The 23,936-nt window shown below is 47.4% G+C and overlaps 1 protein-coding gene across 1 annotated transcript in view; it reads right to left on the minus strand.

Annotated features, from left to right (window-relative positions):
* Window positions 1-2,566: 2,566 nt before the first annotated feature.
* The window catches only part of LOC126520885 (metabotropic glutamate receptor 2-like), a 53,969-nt gene continuing 32,599 nt past the window's right edge, over window positions 2,567-23,936 (minus strand). The window contains exons 6-9 of the mRNA XM_050169687.2: window positions 19,119-19,381; window positions 15,499-16,737; window positions 12,280-12,414; window positions 2,567-3,159 (exon numbers count right to left, since the gene is read on the minus strand). Coding sequence (XP_050025644.1) covers window positions 12,293-12,414; window positions 15,499-16,737; window positions 19,119-19,381 — 1,624 coding nt within the window. The 3' untranslated portion in view covers window positions 2,567-3,159; window positions 12,280-12,292. The remainder of the gene's footprint in view (window positions 3,160-12,279; window positions 12,415-15,498; window positions 16,738-19,118; window positions 19,382-23,936) is intronic.

The raw sequence follows: 23,936 nt of genomic DNA on the forward strand, positions 1-23,936 counted from the left end.
GCACAGCATGGCATCAGCCGCACAGGGAGTCGCGGCAGCACAGTTAGCTTCTACAGGGGAAAATGTGATCACGATACACACTAGCCGATATGCATACGATGAGCCACTATGGCTTAAACAGTCACTCAATATATTACACCCTATGGAGTCAGAGTTTGGAATTAATTTTACCTATGTTTGAAGCATTTGTGCATTTTACACAAGTGCATATTAAGGAGATTTTACCGTATTCTTTTAGCAACAAGTGCTGTATTCTTGCATGTATGCGTACGTCTGCGTATAACCTGTACTTCTATTATAACCCTGGAAAAATGAAAAGCAATTCATAAACCCACACAAGGTAGCTTTTGTGGCATTGACATTTACTTTAACAACCTGGCACCATTCAGCTCAAAGTGAAGCTTCATGAAGAACTTTGTTCATTTTGCCTTTACTGCTTCCACTGCAGCTTCACGGCAGTGATGCACACATTCATGTGTAAATTTTGTCTTGAGATGTGGCTTCACAGCAGTGTGCTTTTCATTTCCACAGGGTTGCATTCAAAACCAATAACTTTGCATGTAATGCATGCTCCCTGTTTTTACTTGCATTTCTCTAAATGTTGATGCAGTTATATATGCAAAATTATGCTTTTTGTGTGAGGCATGGCTGTTGCAGTCTTATTTAAGTGTTGCCATACTTACACGAATTTAACATGCACCTTTTTTCAGAGAAAGTGGTTCCGAAAATCGCTTGTGTGTTACAATCAGATATGAAATCAAAACTGCGTTCACGGAATTGGCAACACCCTTCTGTCAGAGGCTGTGTTCCAATTCTGGCTTGCGCCGGAGACAGTATATGTAGACAGCTAAGGAGACAGCCGGAGACAGCTTCAAGCTCAAGTAATGGAAAATGTCTCGAACCGTCTGGAAGAAGCATGGAACACGCCTCTGCAATGTGATGCCACCTCGAAGTGACAAGAAAAAATTAAGAAAAGCACACATTATTTCTGTATTTTAACTCCTTGTGTGTGCAATCCTATGAAAAACACGATGTGACTTACATTAAGGACATAAGAAAGTGGGACTACATTTTCTTGTGTGCAGACATGTGCAGACAACCTTCCCGTAGTATTTCCAAGAGTCCTGCTTTGCCGCCAGCTTGTTTGGACAGGAAAGTAGCCTGCGTAATTATAGACTTCGATGCTATCTTTGTGAAACTGTCTTTTTGATCTTCGTCAGAATTAGAACAAGACTTAAGATGGCCACTGTCCACTCAACCACCTAGTTTCCAATCTGCGGCAAGTATTGGGACACAGCCACAGCTGTTAACTTAGCGTCATTGCCATCATAAGATGGCGGCGAACACATTTTCGTTATAATGCCTAGAATATATTTCTAGGAAGGTTGCTGTGGTTTCATTTTGAGCTCGACTACGATCTCTAGTGGTATTCCCGATTAGTCACTTTCGGAGGTACTATCACTTTCATAAGATTTCGTGCAACTTAGTGCGTGATGTACTGGCGTATGATCGCCTGCGCTTCTGGCTCTGTGCCTGACTCACTATCTGCACACAGTGCCAGGAATGCTCTCCACTGTATTGTTTTAAAAGTCTGATGCAAAGTTGTGTAAAATAATGGGAAAGTAATATCTGTACGTTATCACTCAAGAGTACCACTCTGGTGTGCTTGGTGTCTGTGGCCAATGAAGCACAAATGGCAACAGTGACAATGTGCCTGCATTATGAAAGCTCTTTCTAAAAAAAGTTCCCCTTCTGTGGAGGTAAAGCCCAGATGTCTTGTTTCTTTCTGATTGAAAACATTGGGGGCATGCTATGTTTTTCTTTTATATATATGATGCATGTTACGTTCAGATGCACTTTTATTTTTATTGTTTTACATTAACCCTTGAAAGTTGGGCATGCATTAGATTTCGGGGCACATTAGGATTGTTTAACTACAGTATTTGTTGAGATATCTGCCTTTAGAGATTACGGAGTGCATGGTAGCTTTTCTTTTTTTGAGAACAAATTTCTTTTCTGAGGACAAAAAGTTTGCCGTTTCTGACTGGGTTGTTCCAAGACCAACCACATCAGTGATTTTCATGATCAGACGGAATATTTGGTAGTGCAGAGTGGGATTAGTTATTGTGTTACAATTTTTAAAGACAATGTCTTATCGAGTACCCCCGCTTTTCCATATTGGGTATGTGGGTTTCTGACCTCTTTTGTGGGCCTATCTTGCAGATAATGCAGTCTAAAAATATAAGTCGATCCAGAAGATTGTGCAGTAAAAAAAAATTGAAGTAGTCCGACACTCCTGCGAGGGGTGACGAAGCAAAGTGCAATGCACAGTGACTCCGCCTCTTTTGCACCCCAAGCTTGATCAGGAAGACATTGTCTTTGAATGACGGCAGCTAAAGGTTGAATTGCCTTTTTGTAACTGATAAAGAGGAGGAGCACAGGTAGCAGGTGTGTATGGTGGTTCTGCAGTGTAATGGCAAAGTGGCTGGGACAACACATGCATAGGCCAAGTGGAGGTCACACGTGTTGGCATAACCTGTCTGGCATGCCGAGTGCAAAGCCTCTCTTTCTGAAAACATAAACAGTAGGCTTTTATTTCGCATGTATAAATGCACCAACAACTGAGGAGACGATATGATGAGTGCCACTTGTATATTCCTGTGTCAATGTATATGTATAATATACATATATATGTATATATATATATATATATATATATAATTTGCGGTATATGAATATTTATATTATGCATGTAGAAGACAGAGAGAGAGAGCGAAGGAGATTGATCGTGTAGAAATAGAGACGTGCTACATATCTGCGCGGCAGTGTGATCACAGAGCATCGTCACCGGCATGTTGTCAATGTGTAGGTGGCTGAAGGGTGCCCCTCTTTTCTTTTGTGGTCCCAGCAGGAGCAGGGTTATTGCGATCCGCACTGGGCTTTGCGTTCTGCTTCCTGTATGTGTCTGTTTGTGTGGTGTGTGCTGTCGCGGCGTGCCGTCCGCTGGTCCCGGCTTTCCCTGACGGCGGCAACAGCGACATCTGCGCCGAGGCATTCCGCGCGTGCTGGGTTTGCACCGCGCGCACTGTGGTTGGCACGTGTCCCACTTTTGGTGGCCGGCCGCCAACTGCTGCTACTGCTGGACGGCTATGGCCAGAACTGTAGGCAGTGTTGGACAGGGATATGAGGAGGAAAATATTGCACGGTTACAATCATAAAGACATCCAGCATGACACAAAAACAAATGAGAACGCGAGACCCTTAGCGCATCAAACGGGGCAGACATGAACTTCAAATGGCTTATATCAATTGTGTTAGTGATAGATCTATATTTTCAGCAACAAATTTCTGTTTGAAATGTTGCTGTGATGGTGCTTGAATGCTGAGCACTTGCACACATTTTTTTATAGTATATGCTTTTATTTTGCTTGAAAATAATCCAGTTGAAGTTTGTGCATAGATGCCCCTTTTTGCATCTCTTTTAGTGCACTAATATGTAGTTATTGAGATCACTACTGTCAGTTTGTCCAGCAACAAGTACTAAATGTAGGTGCAGGCCTGGCTTCGCCAACATATGTAATCAAGAGATTTTGTGTCTACAGCTTGCACTGCCTTCTTTGCAGTGCTCAAACAGCTAGCCATTCTGCTTATCTCGTTTTTCTCTATTTGACAGGTCCACTTTGTCATCCTTTACTCATTGTCGCCACCAGCCTTAAGTGCTAAGAGCGACGCTCCTTAGAATTCACATTCACATTGCACTTTGATTCAATTGCTTAGTCTGCGAAGTGCCATCTCTTTGAACCAGGAGGCTGCATGTGCACAGAATTTTGATTATCATTAGGTGATGTCGGATGATGAGTTTCATGGCTGCTCTAGTTCCCTATAGGTTGACTAAAGCTTCGTCGACATTGACAATAAGCTATTCGTGATTGAAGAAGATTCGGGCAGAACACATCTCCGAGGTCTCTCCTATTTTGTTTCTTTTCTCCATGGCATCCGTTTATCAGCTACAACAGGGTGTCTACCAACCGGGAAAACCGGGAATTCTCATAGAATTTGAATAGTCTGGACATACTCAGGGAAAACTCGGGGAATTTGTGCTTCTATCAGGGAAAATTAGCTGTAACTTTATTGAAAGAGAACTAAAGTCGTGTTAATTCTGGCTTTAGTAACAGGAATCGCGACGAATCGTCACTGACACCGTGTCATCGGCGGGATGTATTGCCAGAGTAGTTAACGACCGATTTTTCGGACATGCCTGATAATTCGCACGGATTTGCGGCGCCACCACGTACTGCAGTTAGGGCAATGTATATTTGCCCTGACCGCAGGTTTGAAGCCACTACCGCCGCCATTTTGATTATCTCGCCGCCTCGAACTGGCACTCTCACCGGCACTCTCGCACGCAGATCCGCTGGCAGCAGTAGCCACCACCGTGGCAACGTTAAGCCTAGCTACTTCTACGTTCGCTATTAAGGTTCTTGTCGTGCGGTGACGTGTTTTTATTAAAAGAATTCGCCGCTGTCAGCAATGGCACCGACTCCGCCTTTGTAATCCTCGCGATTGTCTTCGAAACTTGCAGAGCACAGCGCGTTGCGTAACGCCAGTCTCCGAAAGTTAGCTTCGCCTCAGTGCAGCAGTGTTAGGCGGTGAAGCATAAGCGTGGGAAAGGGCAATTGTCACGGGACACAGTATGTATTCCTTAATTATACACGTGTGCATCCCAGTCTCCTGTCACAGTACGAGCACCGATATGCCTAATAAGTGTACTGGCAGGCCTTAAGAGCTTTTTCGAATGTGCCTGTGACAATTTTAGCCCTAAAGGGCAGTTAAAAGACATGCATTCATTTTTTTCGTATGTATTTGCGGCTCCTAGGGAGTCCGAAAAATCGAACGTTGGCTGCACAACTGACCAAGAGGATGCTTCAAATGATCCATGGGGTGAAAGCGCGGCAGGAGGAGGATGAGAGCAGAAAGCACCAACGCGGTGAGGAATTAACGGGAAAGGAAGCCTGCCACCGCCTCTTTGAAGGAGCTTGAGCTCAAAAAACAAAGTGTTGGCTGACGCTGAGATGCATGTCTCCCTCACCCAAACCAAAATAAACTCCTTAAAGCGGTGAAACCCAGCACTGAAATGTGTGCGGGCTGAGAGTTTGTCAGGACAGTTGAGGTTGGCTTCTCAGCTGCTGAGAGAGAATCTTAGTTGTGACAAAGTTCAGGCCTCATACCGATGAGCTTGCTATCAGTTGAAAGAAATAGCTCATATTCAAAAATAGTTACTTATGTGTGCGTCTCCTTTTCATTCGTATTTGAATATGTTCGACTCAATTTGGAATGGGTTTTACCAATTTTTGGCTGTGCATTTTACTAACCTTTTTGTGTTTTCTTTTTAAATAAAATAGATATTACTCCTTACGATTCAAACTGGATTACGACATTCTTTTGTTTCAACAGGCTTACTAGAGAGTGACAGGATCGGGCCGCATGGTGTCAGCCTGTCTTAACATGAAACAAAGTTCTGGCTCATTCAGGGAATATTGCAAAGGTGCTCAGGGAAAACCTGGAAAACTAAGAGAATTTGAAAATGTCAACTAGGTAGACACCCTGTAGAACGTCCAGTCTCCTTTCGGTTACCGGAATGCCGGACAGGCTAAACTCTCTATTTTAAAGGGCTTTTAAAGAGAAGCTTCCTTTGCGACCCCCCCCCTCCCTTGCGCTTCCCTTGCTGAGCGTGGCTTCTACCTGTTGCTGCTGCTCGTGCGTTCTCGCCGAATGACTCACACTTGGAGGGATGCGTGGATGGGTGAGCGTTCCCTTTGGAGTGGGGCGGGGGGTTACGCAACCAAGCTCTTGTTATTACATTGCCTAAAGTCCTACCTATATAAGAAAAACAAAATGAAAAAATAAACTCGCACGAAGAATTCCCATCACCGAACTTTCTGAACCCCTATTGTGAACTTTCTTTTTTTTTTTTTTTTTACACCTCCGTTGTTTGTCGTTCGCCTACTTCCAACAATTTTCCAATCGCCTCTTACTAATGTCCCCCCCCCCCCTATATCGGACATGTTTACTTTCCCCCAGCTTTCGCTGAACCCAAAGGCTTCAAGCAGGCCAGTGGTGCCTAAACTGACCACTGGACAGATATTTTCACATTTTAATAAAACATGCTCCATCGTTTCCTTAGCCAAAAGTGGGGGGGGGTGGAGTGTGTCATTTGTCTCCCCCCCCCAAATACTTTTGAAAGCGGGCAATTTTGGCTGCACGCTGGAAAGTCGAACAAAACTACAGATGAAGCTAAATTTTCTTTCTGAATAGATCGAGCGCATCAGTAATGCATTTCTTTACTGCGCATCTCCTGCTTAGACAGCGAGGATTGTCTTTTGTGCCTTCTTAGAGGACGACGCGCGGGGTTGGCCATATACACACTCGCGTTGCGGAGAACGCCTGACGCTGGGCAGTTAGCGCCCTAACAAATGTCAGCTTGCGCAACTTGCATCATGCCCAGGTTTTTGGGACCGCTGTTTCCGTATTCGAAAACACAATAAGCTTCGTACATTTAACCTGCAGGCGAGGGGGAGGTCTGGATAAAGCATTACAATCAGCCGCGCCCAACGACTGGCGTGCCTTACGGCATGAAATCGTTGGTTTATTCAATGCTGAAACTATTTAATCTCTGTCTAGAGATAGCCTAGGTAGCGTTAAGGCGTTTATTTGATCGGACTAGGGCAGAGCACGGACTCCGAGCGCGAGCGGCATTCACGAGAGAAAGCGCTGAAGAGGACGACCCACTCTATCGTTCCAATCCTTCTCAATTACCCCCGGGAACGAAAAGGGAGCCACGCGGCGGCCTAGCTTGTCACTATGAGTGGGCCATAGTAGGTATTGAGACGGTCGACGTTGACAATGTCTCCTCCACGTCCGGAATGACAACACAAGCGGTGCACGCCGCTACGGGGTGAATACGCTGGGCGCTGATTGTACATCAGCAATCTAACCAAACCATATAATGATTCCAGGACTAGAGAAGAAGACAGATCTACCGGCCCCTACTCTAAAACAGCTGAGCTTACTTCTTTTGCATGAAAAGTACAGCAACCACGTGCACATCTATACCGATGGATCGACTACGTCGTCCAGTTCTGGTGGCGCGGTGGTTATACCAACGCGAGGAATAGCACTGCGGTTCAAGACATCGCATGTCATGACCTCAACGGCTGCAGAACTAACGGCTCTGCGTCGTGCACTGGAATTTATTGATTCTGAAAGTCCTAGAAAATGGGTTGTGTTCTGTAATTCAAAACTGGCATTACAGTGCACGCACTCAGCTCTCCGACGCGGATGTCATGACCAATTGACATACGAACTCGTGAAACTTCACCATCACGTCCAACAAAAAGGTCACGAGGCTGTTATCAATAGATACCTGGCCATTGTGGGATTAGTGGCAATGATTCCGCCGATAACGCTGCTCGCACAGCACATCAAGAAGAGCACAGCGTTCCAATTCCGCTTTCGAGGACAGACGCCGCAAGGCAGCTTCGACAGCTGGCACGCACTCTCTCACTGACCGAGTGGAACTCGCCAAACGTACGACTTTCACGACTGCATCGATGAAACCCCTCGCTGCAACTGCGACCTCCACTCGGACTTCCTCGACGTTTCGACGCTACGCTTCTCTGTCGCCTTTGGTCAGGAGCTGCCTTTACAAAGGCCTACTCTACATTAATTACAGTGACCGACAGTGCAGCATGCGAGGTCTGCGGCACCGAAGAAAATATCGACCACCTGATGCGCCACTGTTCACGATATGCCCCAGAAAGACAAGAACTTGCCAACGCTCTCCAAAAATTGGACAATCGGCCGCTTTCTGTGCAGGTGCTGCTGGAACATCGCCCCCATCGCTCGTCAGCCCATAAAGCGGTGAAGGCGCATTTGTGCTCCTTGAGGACGACGAGCTTGTGCGCGCATCTGTGACTATAGAATTTCTATAAGACCACACGTGTCAGCGAACTCACCGCTAATTTTCTTCTTTCCTTCCCTCCTCTCTTTCCCTGTCATCTTTGTTTTCCCCTTTCCCGTTCTCCCGGTGTAGGGTAGCCAACCGGACGTTATTCTGGTTAACCTCCCCTTCCCCTCCGTGGCAGGCACTGCGAAAACAACTACGGTCGCGGGAAACTACTACGGAAATTTTGAGTAGGCGTCGCCTGTCTTCCTTAATTCACTTTTCCCGTCCTTATTCCGGGGTACTCAAGCTTCCGCTGACGATAAAACTGGCTTACTTGCAATAGCCGACGTGTATTCCGCAAACGTAGCTCAACTAAACGATCAAGTTTCGCTTTCAAAATGATTCGCTGCATGACGAGTCCCGAGCAAGCAGGCAACTTTCAGTGCTACGCCCTACGCAATTCTCGTGGCAAACGCTCGACGCGAAAGCCACGCCAGAACACGCCGGCCGGCCGTGCAAACATCACCCCGGGCTCGCGCGACACGCGATATCGTCTTCCAGCGTGGCGTGCGCGCCGGCGCTGGCCATCGGTTCCCACGGACATCGCGTGACCCCGCGCGGACAGCCGGTGTTGTTCTCACGACGTGAACACCGTGCAAACAAAAAGGGGCGGCCGTTCAACGTGCGGGCGTTGACGGCCTGCTGGAGGAATTTCCCTGTTTTGGTTTTGCCGACACGTGGGGCGAGGGCACGTGAGTGACTGACAGCTTTGTCTGGCAAGCCGCTCTCTTCGTGGGGGCGCTGCGACCAAGTTTCTACAAGTTTCCGGGGTATGTGGAAAGGTGTAATGGTTCCAGGACTTATTTTTGGAAATGCGGTTGTTTGCTTTAAATCAGGGCTACAATCAGGACTCGATGGAAACCAAAGGTCATTGGGACGCCTCGCATTGGGCGCTCACGGGAAGACTACAAATGAAGCTGTGCAGGGTGATATGGGCCGGGCTAGTTGTGAAGTGAGGAAAGCTCGCAGTAAAGTTGATTATGAAGAACGACTGAGGAATATGGAAAAAAGTAAATGGGCTGGGAGAGTGGATCGAGGTATCTGTACAGGAAAAACATTGATTCACAGTGGAGGAAAAGAACTAGGAAGCTTACCAACAAGTATGCGGCCTGTAGGGTGGGAAACACAGCAACAAAAAAGGTCAAGCGGAAAGTCAGAGAGGCTGAAATAATCTCATGGGTGGCGGCAATGGAAAAGAAACCTGCCACGAGTAACTACTTAAGATGAAAAAACGAAATCAGGAAAGAAACAATTTATGATGACTGAAAGGGAAGCTCATTACTTTTCGAAGCGAGATCGGGATGCCTTAGAACACTCACCTATAAAGCGAGATATAAGAAGGAAGAAGAAGCATGTGCTTGCTGTGGTAAAGCTAGGGAATCGATGGAGCATGTTTTATTAGAATGTGAAAATATCGGCCCAGCGGTCGATTTCGGCACCACTGGGCTCCTTGAAGCACTTAAGTTCAGCGAGAGCAGGAAAAAGTAAACATGTCCGCAATAGAGGCGATTGGAAGATTGGTGAAAGAAAAGTAGGGAAACGACAAAAAACGGAGACGTACAAAAGCAAAGTTCGCAATAAGGGATCAGAAAATTTGGTTGTAGTTCATAGGGGTTTTTTTTTTCTTTCTTTTTTTCTTTTTTAACCTAGGTAGCACATTAGTCCATGTAATAGCAAGAGCCTGGTGGCGCTACCCACCGCCCCGTCCCAAGAGGACGCTCATAACATCCATCCATCCATGCAAAGGAAAGCTGACATCGTATGCATGATGTGCCAATACACTGACGGTGCACGGGCACAAGCACTAGAGGACAGGCCCTGCCCTAAGGACTTATGAAAGGTGTGAAAACTGTCTTTTGATGTATGACTTGCTTGGATCGTGATGCATATGAGAACGATGCTTTTTTTTTTTTTCAGAATGCCTAAGCATTTCTGTGTCTACCCAACGAGGAAACCCGTCCGTCCGACACGTAAGACGATCGCTTTCAAGGTAGGCCCGCAGCGGAGAGCGAATTGACCTTCGTGCTGCCTCTCGGGCTTCGATGCGAACTAAGCGGCGAGAACACAGCGCACACGAAGCTATCGGCACTCGGCGCACTCTGTCTCCGTCGCAGATTGCTTTCAAGGCCCGCGCGGCGGCGTCATACGCAGCCGCCGCCAGACTACGGTTGATCGCGGTTAAATATGGTTCGCCTCCAGAGCAGGCAGCGTCATCGACCCCGTCTACGTACGAGGTCTACCGAACGTGACACTGTTCAATTACGTCACGTATTCGCTTCATTTATAAAATCTGTCTTGTCATTTCATCCCACGTACACATCTTCTGGGAGTTATGTATAACATGAGTGCACATTGTTAATACTCGCCTCTGCGTCGCCTCACGCTGGTCTTAGTCAACATTTCGGTGTTGCAACCACGCTTCTCCGTTTCACGATTACTTCGCGGTGTTTCTCGCAAATACACCAAACACAACAGCATACGATGACCGAACAGCAGGCTATTACAAGTAAGTGCTTGCGCATCATTTAGATAACTCCCAGAGGGGATACTGCGTGGATTTTTATTTCGCATTTGGGTGACACTGCAGTGCTGTAACATATGCAGTCTTGTGTCCTTCTTTCGCAAGGGTGTTTGTTTCTAGACGGTGAAAAAGCAAAAGTTGCCATGGACAACCGGGTCATGAAAAAAATTAAAAAAGAAACGGCCACTCTGCACACATGTGTATAAACAAAAGTTTTCGCATTAATTAGAGAAGTGACTTTGTATCTACGTTTCTCTTGTTAATTGCATTCTCTCTTCTACTTCAATCTCACACTTGCAAATTTGGAAAGAAGCATACTACGACAAGAAAGGTGTCCTTCCTTTCTTTTTTTTCCTTTTTTTAAGATGTGGACGTTCATATGGGGACATATCATTATACAGCGCTTTGAGCAGTTTTCTAGGTAGTCACACAAAATTTTACAAATGACGTATAATATTCTATACGCCAAACATATACTGATTATGGTTAGGAATGCTTTTGAAAAGAAAAAAGAAAGCTGTAAGGGCGAGGTGGGGGGGGGGGGGGCAGTAGAGAGAGAGAGAGAGAGTAGAGTTGTGGCGCGCGCGCACAAGTGCGCAGCCTGAAAGAAACGTTTGGTCTCTCGGCAGGTTTCGGGATTTGTGACGATCCAAACAACATGGCGAGACGCGAGATCCGTCCACCCGCTTTGTAAAGATGTAGGAAAGGAGGAATGAGAAGAGGAAAGCACGCCACAACACATCACACACAGAGTATGATTATTACAGACGAGAGTCTCGTCCCATAATCTAAAAAAAAATGATTTTTTTTTCGTTGTAAGGAAGTTCAAGCACATCCTTTTGGTAATAAGTGATCACACTTAGGGAAAGATCAAACTGCTTGAGTTTGCTCAGCTGTACAGAGCGACAACTGTCGAAAGTTGTGCATTGTAAAAGTAACCACTCTAAGTGTTTCGCTGTAGACCAGCGCGCTGGGAAATTTGCTTTAGAGGCGATAACACGCGTGCAGATCCCCTGAGAAATGTTTTCAGGGGATTAGGGGGAGGGGGAGGTGGCACTAACTTGACCGAGGAGGAAGGGCGGATAGGGGCTGGGAAGGAGACCACATGCTAACAGGAAAACCTCGGGAAGGGGTCGGCGGCACGTGCATGGTGTGTCAACCCCTGGCTACGCCACTGCTTTAACCGGTATGCGCTGGAAGCAGCGTATGAGCAACGTTTTAATCGTCTCTCCATGCCAAACGCGACGGACACTTTAGGTGTCGGTCAAAAGGCGTTCAAAAAATTCCGTCCGCCAATGTGTTAAAATGCTCGCTTCACGGACTTTTTCAAGCAGGTGCTAAGCGCACGTGCTGCCATTCTCTCAGCTGATATGCGTTTGTTTATTTGTAACAACGCTCACGGTTCCCGTGCTAACGCTCCTGATAAGTAAAAGCTATAAGTTTTCGCCTCGAAGGCTATCATATAATTGTTAAAGGGTGCTCCTCCCGGCAATGATGCTTACTGTGGAGAAGTCAGCTTTAGAACGTTTTCTTTTTCCTTTTTCTTTTTTTTTTTTTTCGTTTTTCTCCCTGTGATACACGTAAGCATGCACTCACGTACGGGCAGCCATTGAGGCTGCGTCGTCAGTATGCTCTGTGCATAATTTGGTGCAGACGCGGTCCTTCCCTCTTCATTCTCCCCGATTTCCTTCTAAATTGCTTTTGCTGCGTGAAAACTTGCCGGAAGTAGAGCCGCGCGCAGTGCACAGCTCACCGTCGTAGGTGGGTCAGAGCTGGACGTCCATATCGTAGAAGTTGTTGTCGTCGGTCTGCGTGGCAATGCTGGCTCGGCTACTTGTCGAGACCAACGAACAGGCAGAACGCTGCTTGTCGCTCATCTCGTAGTCAACTGCACGAGATGGAAGAGAACATGGCGTCGACAAGCGGGACGACTCATATATTTTGTTAATTTTCAGTTTATTTACACGTACACTGATTGGGTTGATATATACGGTTAAAGGCCAGATTAGCTCTTCAAACTGAAGTAACGCCGCCCGTGCATTGTTCAACCAGCGGGGCTGAAAGAGATAATTGTCACACAACCTACTGTAGCACTTTAGCTACAAAGGAAACTAAATACGGGTTTTTCAGAAAGAAGGCTTTGCAGTGAAGAAAAATTCGTCCTGAAACGGGGATTGAAACCGGGACCAACGACCAACGCCTTTTCGGGGTGGTCGCTGTAGATTCGATCTAACCAGCAGGTTAGCCGATCGAATTAATCGACAACTCGAATCGCATGGGCGCTGAATATGCCGAAATTGAATTTTTTTTGGGATCCTTATTCTGGTCCATAGTCGGGTGGTTTGCCTCGACCTTGCGGGCTTCCGCAGAACTGGTTTTGCAAGAGCGTGGGTAGACTGCAAGCAGCTGACCAACTCTACGCGTTTTTAGTGCGCCATTCAGAATAGCAAATAGGTCGTCATCACCGCAACGTCCATGGCGTCATCCGCCGAACGAAGAATTCGTTAACAAAATGTCCATGTGCGGAGTTCCGCAAGTGCGTTTTTCTGCGCTTTTCGTTTGACCCGACTCGGATGGTAGGTCGAGATGTCTGTGGACCGAACTAAGGTGGCATGATCGCGCAGACTGATGTCACCATGCCTGTCAACCTTCCTGCTTCGCTCTTCGAATATGCTACTGTCAGTTTTGACGGAGGTAGGGTGATCATCTGGTTCCAGGGAAATCGATAGGCGCTAAAACTTGCTTGCGGATTCCGCAAACATGCGACTTTCCTGTCTTCGTGACTCTGACAGATTCTACGCAGCTTCTGTCTGCCTGACTTATCCGGGAGTAGGCAAGTAAAATTAATATACCTGTAACGACTTCTTTTTTGTTGAAAGCCTTAGAACTCCTTCTCATGCCTTGTCGCTCTTTCAGTTCTTGCTTTCGTACATTCTTTCTCATCTGTTTTTTTGCTTTGGTTTTCCACCTACTTAAATAGCGCGAAACGAGACAAAATAGGGGACAAAGACAAGCGCTGTCTTCGTTCCGCCTTTTTTCGCCCTCCTTTGTCTCGTTTAGCGCTGTTTAACAGGGTGGAAAACCAGGTAGCTCTGTGTCATACCTTATTGCAGTTTATTTCTAGTTATTTCTTTGGCACTGCAACATTAACGACACAAATTCTCAGTTCCCACGAGCGAAACAATGGAGCAGGTTAACGGGATGACAATGAGATGAAGATTGAAAGGAGCCGCCGCATTCGTTTATGGGGTATCGGTCAGCACGTTGGGGACGCGCCGAACTGGGTCGAAATACTATCGGTGGTTTTACATCTGCTATAGATGACCCGCCTTACGTTATGCAGCAACGCTGTTAATTCTATAATAATAATAATAATAATAATAATAATAATAATCGACGAAGGTCTCCCTGCGATCGCCAATTACTCCTGTCCTGCGCCGACTGATTCCAACTAGCACCCGTGAATTTCCTAATTTCATCGCCCCACCTAGTCTTCTGCCGTGCTCGACTGTGTTTCCCTTCTCTTGGTATCCATTCTGTAACCCTAATGGTCCAACGGTTATCTAGCCGGCGCATTACATGACCTGCCCAGCTCCATTTTTTTTCTCTTGATGTCAATTAGAATATCGTCTATACCCGTTTGCTCTCTGATCCAAACCGCTCTCTTTCTGTCTCTTAACGTGATGCCTAGGAATATTCGTTCCATCACTCTTTGCGGGGTCCTTAACTGGTTCTCAAGCTTCTTTGTCAGACTCCAAGTCTCTGCCCCATATGTCAGCACTGGTAACATGCACTGATATTGTACACCTTCCTTTTCAATGATAATGGTAAGCTTCCACCAGTCAGGAGCTGACAATGTCTACCGTATGTGATCCAACCCATTTTTATTCTTCTATGAATTTCCTTCTCGTGATCAGGGTTGCATGTGATTAATTGACACAGGTAAACGTACTTGTTCCTTTGCCCGGCTATTCACAATTATCTTTGTCTTCTGCATAATCTTCAACCCCACTCTTACACTCTGTCTGTTAAGGTCCTCAATTATTTGTTGTAACTCGTCTGCAGTTAATTCTGTAGTACAAGGAGAAATAGCGAATAGACCTAGGAGAGACTTAAAAAAAGCATAGTGTCGACCATTTGTGTCGACATGATTATGTCAACGTGACATATTTCATGTTGTTCGTTTTGCGCTTCTAGTTCGCAAATGCCATCACAAACTGCAAAGAGCGCCTTCGTACACCACTGCTATGGTGTACGGACTAGCTTCTGCCTCTGTAAGTATACCGGCTTGCCACATCGCTGCAAATCTATTCTGTAAGAACGAATTTTTATTATTATTGGCAGGATCTAATTTTCGTGGCAACGGTGTTCTCGCCTAGCAATTTAAACGTAGGCTTCAGTTCCGGCGCTAGTGGCAAAATACCGTGAGTGTGACCAAGCGTAGAATGGTTGCGTTTATCTGAAGGGGGGAAACGCGCGGAAATGATTTTATCCGTTTTGATCGATACAAGATAAAGTTCATGATTATAACGCCGTTTCGCGCATCTTTAGCCTGTTTACAACATATTCAAGAAATGGTGTCGCTATAGTGACGCTTAGCCAGGCAGACGACCTGTCAGTCGTAACGTAGATAGAGCAGCTCATTACGCAGTGCCACAGCCGTAGAGCGTAGACGTAGAGCTGCTTTTGGGCTCAATGTCTTAACAACGACTAAACAAGCGCTCAAGAAGTGCTGGACTCAGTGAGCTCTTCCACAATTAAGCGCTTAAAGCGATCAGAGATAGCATCGCGACCACTGATGGTTCACCCCCCCCTTTCCATCGTGTTTCGTGGGGCAGGTTCAGCCCGTGTTGCAACATCGCGCCGGACTATCGACGCAAACGGCGGTTCCGTAACGTGACGCGACCCTGTGCATTTACTGACGCTGCCAAGTTGGCTCGTGCACAGCAGCGATATGCAGAAGCGTGCTCACCGTCAGACTGCGTGGCCGACTCGACGCGGTTCTTGAGCGTGCCGTACTTGGCCATCATGGACTGGCGCACGTTCTTCTCCGGGTGGAGCACGATGATGTACAGCTTGGGGAAGAAAAAGCAGGTGAGGGTGACGGTGCCGCTCAGAGAGACGGCCATCGCCATGGTGGTGAGGTTGAGGATTGCGTGGCGCCAGGTAGTCAGGTAGATGGGCAAGAAAGCCAGCCAGATGACGCACGTGGCGTACATGGCGAAGCCGATGTACTTGGACTCGTTGAACGCCTCCGGGATCTTGCGCGTCAGGACAGCGTAGACGGTGCACACGATGACCAGCATGAAGGGGTAGATGAGCGACAACGTGTACCCGATCAGGTTCACCGACGCCAGGCACACGAGCAGGTTGTCCTCGCGCGTCGGGTGGTGGTGGACGGCGCGCGGCGGGTTCAGCGCGAGCCACACGGTCGCCACCAGGCCCTGCACCGACACCAGGGCTCCGCACAGCGCCAGCTGCGAGCGCGGCGATATGCAGCCGGGCCGCTGGGCCGACCGGCGACCCGCGTGGAAGATCCGGTGGATGCGCACCGCCTTGGCCAGCACCGAAGAGTACACGACGGCGAAGCAGAGGCCCAGCGCGGCGCGCTGCGCGCCGCACATCACCGTGCTGGGCCGCTGCACGAGCAGCAGCGCCGTGGCCTGGCACATGCAGACGCCGGCGAGGAGCACGAAGCACAGCTCGCGGCCCGAGGCGCGCACCACGGGCGTGTCGATGTGCCGGAGGAAGATGAACAGCGTGACCGCCGTGAAGACGGTGCCGAGGGCGGCGAGCACCAGCGTGGCCACGGCCAGCGGCGACGAGGGGCTCATGTGCGACTCCGGCACCGGCACGCAGCGCTCGTGATGCGCGTCCGGCAGCGTGCCGGGCGCGCAGTCGGCGCACACGCCGTTCTCGGCGGCGAACGTGTAGCCCGAGCAGCGCACGCAGTGCCAGCAGCACTGCTCGTTGTCCACCATCTTCTGCGCGGAGCCGCGCGGGCACGGGTCGCTGCACACCGAACGCGGCAGCTCGCTCGAGCCCAGCCGGAACTGCAGCTCGGCTAGCTGCAGGTGCAGCGTGCCGTCCACGTACTGGCCCACGGGCACCCAGCGGTACCTGCCCGGCTTGACCTGCTTGAAGTGCAGTATGTTGTAGCGCGCCGGGCCGTCCCCGCTGTCCGAGAAGCGGAAGTGGTCGTCGCTCAGGCCTGCGCCGGAGTCAAGCGCCGTTCGTATGCGGGGGGGCCTTTCGCGTTTGTCAATAAATAAGTAAAATAGACAGACAGACAGACAGATAGATAGATAGATAGATAGATAGATAGATAGATAGATAGATAGATAGATGGATAGATGGATAGATAGATAGATAGATAGATAGATAGATAGATAGATAGATAGATAGATAGATAGATAGATAGATATTTCGCCTTTATAGAAAGGAAAGGAGCGGCCGCATAGAAGCTGCTGCTGCATTGGGTAGCTCGACGATGGCCGCCCCCTGGTATGACAGCAACGGCAGGAAAATAATGTTCCTCAAAAATTCTTTTGAGTGGTTATTTAAACAATCAGTATGCGTGGACACGACATTATTACACGAAAACAAGGAAAAACACTGTTAGGGTGAAAATAGAACACTCAACAAGTAACACTAAACGGGAAACATAAAAGGTGGAAATGCAGTTGAAAATGAAGTAGAAAAGAGTCAACAGAATTCACAATGCAATAATTTAATCAATGGAATTGGTGAAATGATGCGGAGACTCGGAAGAGCCCACTAGTCGCAGCGGGCAACTTTTCAGGGAAGGCGCTTCTGCACATTCTTGGAGGCACAGTGTTCTTTTCGGGCATTGACGTCCGGCAGGTAAAAAAAAAAGAAGAAAAAGAATTTGCTCGAAGCTAATAAGCAGTGATCGAATAAGGGAGGAATGTCAACGTTTCAACAGCAAGTGGACTCGTTTTCGTCGGTGTTCGAGATTAATTGCAGCTGGCTTCGTCACCTGCAAAGCTCGAACCTAAATAATTTCGAGGATATTCGTGCGAATCAGGGTTGCAGAATATTTGACACGCCATGGGTCACGTAAGATTACAGACACTCGTTCACGGGCCCTACGCTACTCAGCGTACTGCTGGCGTAATCAGCGTTTGACAGAGGTGGCGCCCACTGAAAAGATTCTTGGAGTTTGTTTTTTCTCTACAAGTCCATATTTATACAGTTACACGCGTTTGTGACCAAAAATAGAGGGGGACAATTTTTTTAATGGCTACTGCACATATCATGGACACATTTGGAGGCGGCTGCATATGTGCGTACTCACCTGTATACACATATGTGCTGTACAGTGTTTGTCCTCGTTTCTCGTCCAGTGAGCTGATCTTTCTTACTTTTTCAATGTACTTTTTGCTTGTACTCTGAAACTTCGGTATCGGGAATCAAGTGTATCCATTAGGATACGCGCACTTCTTCGTTTGATTTGTACTATTTTGCTTGAAATAAGTTTCGTTTATCTCTTTGCAATATATATATATATATATATATATATATATATATATATATATATATATATATATATATATATATATTGTAAATTCCTGGCGCACCCGCAACACACCCATGCCCAATAGTGAATAGATAGACAGCTTTAGATGTCGAGCCACTCCTACTCAAACGTGCGTGAAAACTGGAGATATGTTATCGTTAGGCAACCGCACGCACGGGTTTCGATTAGAGTCTGATGCCTTAGTTAAAAGAAATTTAATGTTTGTACGGCGGGCTTTTCACTCTCTGAAGAATGCCCGCGAAATAGTTGTATAAAATATTTACTTTCTCGCTCAGTGTGAACTTCAGCGCAAATGCGCGTGGATAAGCGGTCGGGCATTGTAGATCATACTGAGCGCGATAGTACGGGACGGGCTCATAAAGGATATCGTGTTTTTCTCCTTTCTTTTATAGGAAATTTGTTGAATCTCAGCTGCAACACTCAGTATAGTGGAGACAGCCCTCGCGACGTCAATTAAAGGCTCTCCGACTGTGTTCCTTTTATTTCAGATGGGTTAAAATGAAGACCCATTTTCATTTGCAGCATATCATTGGGGAATTCGTGTGGTAAATTTATTTTTACAGAGCTTGCTAGCAATTGTTCCGCGTTTGACGCCATTCTTGTATTATCGCTTTGTCTTCCCTTGCTATCCACGGCGCCCTGCGCGTGTTGTCAGGTGTGGAAACACCAGGGGCGCTGTTAGTGTGCCGTGGCTAGGGTGCCTCGATGCGCGCGTCCTCTCCTCCTCGGCGGCGGAGGGGGGCGCGCGCATCGAGGCACCCTAGCCGTGGCTTGTGGCGTAGCGGAGTGCACGAATTAGGGCTCGTCCGCCGCACTGATATTTGAAGTATTACGTGCTGAAAGAATCCAGTGGTTTCATAAATTAAATCGCAGGCGCCCACAACGGCTTTTCCAGTGGCCTTTCGCACGTGATACTTCACTGCGTCAAGTAACTGTGGAGAGAGATAATTTATGTGAAGGAAAGGCACCGGCCTGACCGGCGCACTCTAGCCCTGCACATCAAGTACGTAAGCGACGACCGACAAGCGCACCTTGGAATGTGACGTTCTTCAGGTAGGAGAGCAGGTCGGTGCCGTTGACGGGCCGCATGCTGTCGCAGAGGCCCGTCACGTTGCCGCATATTTCCTCGTGCATCCTGCGCAGCGCGTACGCGAAGGCGAGCACGGCGTTGCTGACGAACTGCAGCTGTGCCTCGAGCTTGTAGGCTTTGTTGTCGCTGATGCGCTCCTCGCCCGTGCAGCTTCTCTGGTGGTGCTGGTTGAACGGCGTCACCAGGCTGCCGTTCCATTTGCACCTGCAGGGGCGTGCAACTCGCGGTTCAGGCCCCCACCGCCCGCGCACGTACGCAGGGGAAAGAGAGGCGGAGAAGTTGCGCAACAGGTTAAATTACATTGCTACTCTTCATAGCGTCAAAGCCTCTTCAACGATTGTGCTCGCCCATGTGCCTTGTGGTTAACATGAGGTAACCTTTAATGGCCATCGCTAGTGAAGATAAGAAAAGCACACATAATAAAGAGAGGCCGTCCTGCGTATATATATACCACCATGCAGAACCACAGTCAAATTGCCAGTGGAGCTGTTTCTCTCGAGCAATTGCACTAGGAATTTCAGTTGCACGTAACCAAACCGTACACTTCAAAACGTTGCCCGCATATGACTAACCTTCTTAGAGCGTCTCCCGCATGTACACTTGGCCACAAAAGTTTACGGACCACGGAATCGCACAAAACGTTAAATTTCCAAGAAGCCTGTAGCAGTATCCAGTAGAACAGTATACGAAAATGTTCTTAACATACTCTAGCCGATGCCCGAATTGCAAATACCAGACTGCGTTGTGAGGTTACAGAGATATTCAGCTTTTTCTAAAATTTCATGGTCCGTAATATTTTGCGGCCGGGTGTACATAATGCTTTGGAGCACTTTCTTAAGGAATGTTTAACAAGGCCGTAGTTCATCCACACACACTTAACTTCGCATAATGCACATGAGGAGCAATGTTGCCCCTATTTTCACCAAATTTGAGCTCGGTGGCTGTTCTCGTTCTTCTAGAATAGCGAGCTCAACTATTCGCCGTTATTGAAACACTTGTAATGTTCTGGAGCTGTTGCATAAATAATTCACTGCAAACACCTCAATTAGACCACACATTTTGAACTTTCCCACCACATCAACCATAACGTTTCCCATATTTCTGCGAACTTTATTTATTTATTTATTTATTTCTACCTGAAATGCCCCTGGTGGAATGGGGTAATACATGAGGGGTGGGTTGTTACATTTGTGGCTGCTCTTCGATGAAAAAAAATTATGGGTTTTAACGTGCCAAAAGCACTTTGCGATTATGAGGCACGCCGTAGTGGAGGACTCCGGAAATTTCGACCACCTGGGGTTCTTTAACGTGCACCTAAATCTAAGTACACGGGTGTTTTCGCATTTCGCCCCCATCGAAATGCGGCCGCCGTGGCCGGGATTCGATCCCGCGACCTCGTGCTCAGCAGCCCAACACCATAGCCACTGAGCAACCACGGCGGGTTCTTCGATGAATGACTTGAAGATGCTAAGATTGCAGCTGTGCGCAGCATCGGTGGGCAGATTATTCCACTCGTTCGCTGTTCGAATGACAAACGAGTTGAGATGCGCAGTAGTGCGCGCAGGAGGCGTGTATACAGCTTTGGAATGAGTGTTGCGGAGCGAAAGGCGACGAACAAGTATGATAATCGAGCAAGCAAGAGACGAGTGATAAAACTCGTAGTAGAGCGACAGGCGCGCTATTTCTTAATTTTTTTTTTTCGAGACTCAAGACGGTGAAGATTAGCTCTATGTTTTAGTTCAGAGACGCTAGAATAGCCAGAATAATTTCAGAAAGCAAATCTAAAGCGCGGTTTTGAATGGACTCGGGAGCTTTTTGTAGGTTAATCTGATGCGGGTCCCAAACTGCGCGTGCTGTAGGATTCGGGGGTCGTGGCCTCGTTGTCTGGCATCACACAGAGGGTCGCTCTCTAGCGTACGCTACCAGGGCGTCACACGGAGGCTTAGCGGGCCCACGCCGTCCTCCGAGCTTTCTTGACGAGGGTTCCTTCTTTGGTGAAGATTACGAGGTCGAGAGGATGAGGAACAGAACAGGGGGTTTAGTTACGTTGGAAAGACAAACTTATTTGCATAGAACAAGGTGTACTCGTGGTGGCCGGAGCACGGAGCGCAGCACATCGTTCTCGTAGCATGGACTACAGGTCAGAGAAGTATACTCCTACATCTTTCTGGCGAGCACACATCAGAGCACACACTATGCTACGTTAACAAAAGATCTAGTATGTGCGCGCTTTTATCAGTAAAGATCGTTGGTTCCAAGATTAGTTGCGTGTGACCGAATGTGAGGTACGTGTTCAAAAGTTCTAAGTTCTGTGTTCGTTTTTTTTTATTAATCACATGAAGATAAGTACATTGGTATGGTATAAAGGTGGGGCCCTATAACTCTCGTAGGAGTTATATTGCCCTTAAGGCACTGTGAAGCTACCAAACGACGTAAGACCCAAGATTTCCACGCACCGGATGCCGCGCAATATGCATCCGACCTACAACGAAGGGTGAAGACGGGCCAGGTGTCGCCAGTGCCTGCTTGGATCGAGCATGCTTCGTGGACGCTGCTTCGTACGCTCAAGAAGAAGCCTCAGTGGTCATTGACTGTGACTCTGAAGTCCTCAGCTGCGCTACCATCCGCACTTCTAGTTCCAGCGTTGTAGAGCAGGTTGCAATTGCTCTTGCGTTGACGGACGGTGTACACGACACGATTTATTCAGACTGCAAGGCCGCTATCAGGGCCTTTCAGATGGAAATGGTGTCTCCCCAAGCCCTACGTATCATCCAAAATTCTAAAGACCTCAAACATAACTCATTGGCCTGGTTCCCTGCGCACCTTGGAACCATTGAGGGTGCCTAGTTCAACCCCAACGAGAAAGCGCAATCGGCTACACGAGGTTTGACTGACCGTGCCCCGGGTAACGCGTCCTCTCCTGGGCGACCCGTACAACGAGATCTGCAAGCATAATTATCTCTCGAGAAGACTCCTGCCTTTGCCGCACTCCTCGCTGTGCAGGGCCCAGGCAGTCACTCCCAGACTTCTACAAACGAGCCCTTACGTGAGCCCCGTGGCACTGCACGCAATGTACCCCGAACGGTTCCCAAGCCCGGACTGCCCCCTGTGTGCTGGTTATGCGAACTTCGAGCGTGACCTGTGGGGCTGCGCCTCTGCCGGTTCTCCTTCAACACAAGGTGAAATGATGAAGCTTATTAAGGCCCAGGACCAGACCTCCCAAATCCTGGCAGTCCAGAAGGCCCGCGAGAGGGCCGTCAGGTTTGACCTGATGGTCCCCGAGTGGGCCTAGCCAGCTGTCGTTGAGCTTAGTCGCGTCTATTGTGGACCTACTAAAGTTGTTTCGCTCGCTCGCTCTGACCTTGTTAAATTCCTAGAGTATAATTCATTTTTCACCGCAGCTCAGCACGGCTGTCGCAATACTTTCTCATGTGAAACACAACTGACTTCATTCACTCACGAGCTGCATCAAATTTTGGATCGTTCTCCTTTGCGGACTGTATTTTCTTAGATTTATCTAAAGCGTTTGACAAAATTTGCCACAGACTTCTTTTGTACAAATTAAATAAACTAAATCTAGATCCTAACCTTCTCGCGTGGATTAAGCTCTTTCTAACAAACTGCACTCAGTTTGTTACAGTTAATGGCTTTAATTCTTCCTTCAGTGATGTGAATTCTGGGGCACCCCAAGATTCAGTTCTGGGCCCTCTCCCTTTTCTCATTTATATTAGCGACCTTCTTACTACGCTGTCTTGTAACGTACACTTGTTCGCTGATGACTGTGTTATTTTTCGCGAAATAACCAATGAAACTGACGTTAACAGGTTGCAACTCGACTTTGACGCAATATCTAACTGCTGTAACTCGTGATTAACGGAACTAAGTATTAACAAATGTAAAGTACTACATGTATCCCGTGTTTTTCGCCAACATGCCACTTACAACTTAAACAGCGTTCCCTTAGAAACAGTTAACTCTTACAAGTACTTAGGTGCCCACGTAACTACAAACCTGTCATGGTCAATTCACATGGAATACGTTATTAACAACGTTAACCGTATGTCAGGCTACTTGCGCCGTGACTTCGCTAGCTCTTCTAACCTAAAACACCTACTCTAAACGCTCCGGTAGGTCCTAAATTAGAATACACTACTTCTGTATGGGATCCAGGCCAGGATAACTTGAAAACAGCCTTAGAACTTTTCCAAGATAACTCAGTTCGATTCATCTTTTCTAATTATACTAGAACTGCGAGAAGTTCTTAAATGAAACATAATCTTAGTCGTCCTTTGCTGTCTGTTCGGCGTAGAATAGCGCGTCTAGCTCTTTCATAGGATTTATCATCATCCTACACTGCACACGCAATACTTTATAAAGTTGGATTTTCCCTTTATTAAAGACGTCATTATGTATCCCAGCGTGTTGATCTCTGTCACAACGTTGGGACTTATCTATGCCACACAAAGCATTTTTCCCAGTCTTTTTTCCCTCGCACATGTATAGATGAGAACCACCTTCCCGCTGATATCGTAAATACTACTGATAACAACCTCTTTAGTGAAACTTTAGCTAACATTGTAAAACCAGGAATTTTCTTTTGTGACACAGCAGCTAACATTTTATAGAAAGAAACCTCTTGTATTCTAGCGTTGTGTTTTGTTCATATTATTCGCTGCGTTTTGTTTACTTCCTTTGTACCACATTTTCTTTTGTACCACTCCCCTCTATAATTCCTCTGGCCTTGCGGGTATGATAAATA

The sequence above is a fragment of the Dermacentor andersoni genome, chromosome 3 (genome assembly GCF_023375885.2).
Source record: "Dermacentor andersoni chromosome 3, qqDerAnde1_hic_scaffold, whole genome shotgun sequence".
NCBI classification, from domain to species: Eukaryota; Metazoa; Arthropoda; class Arachnida; order Ixodida; family Ixodidae; genus Dermacentor; species Dermacentor andersoni.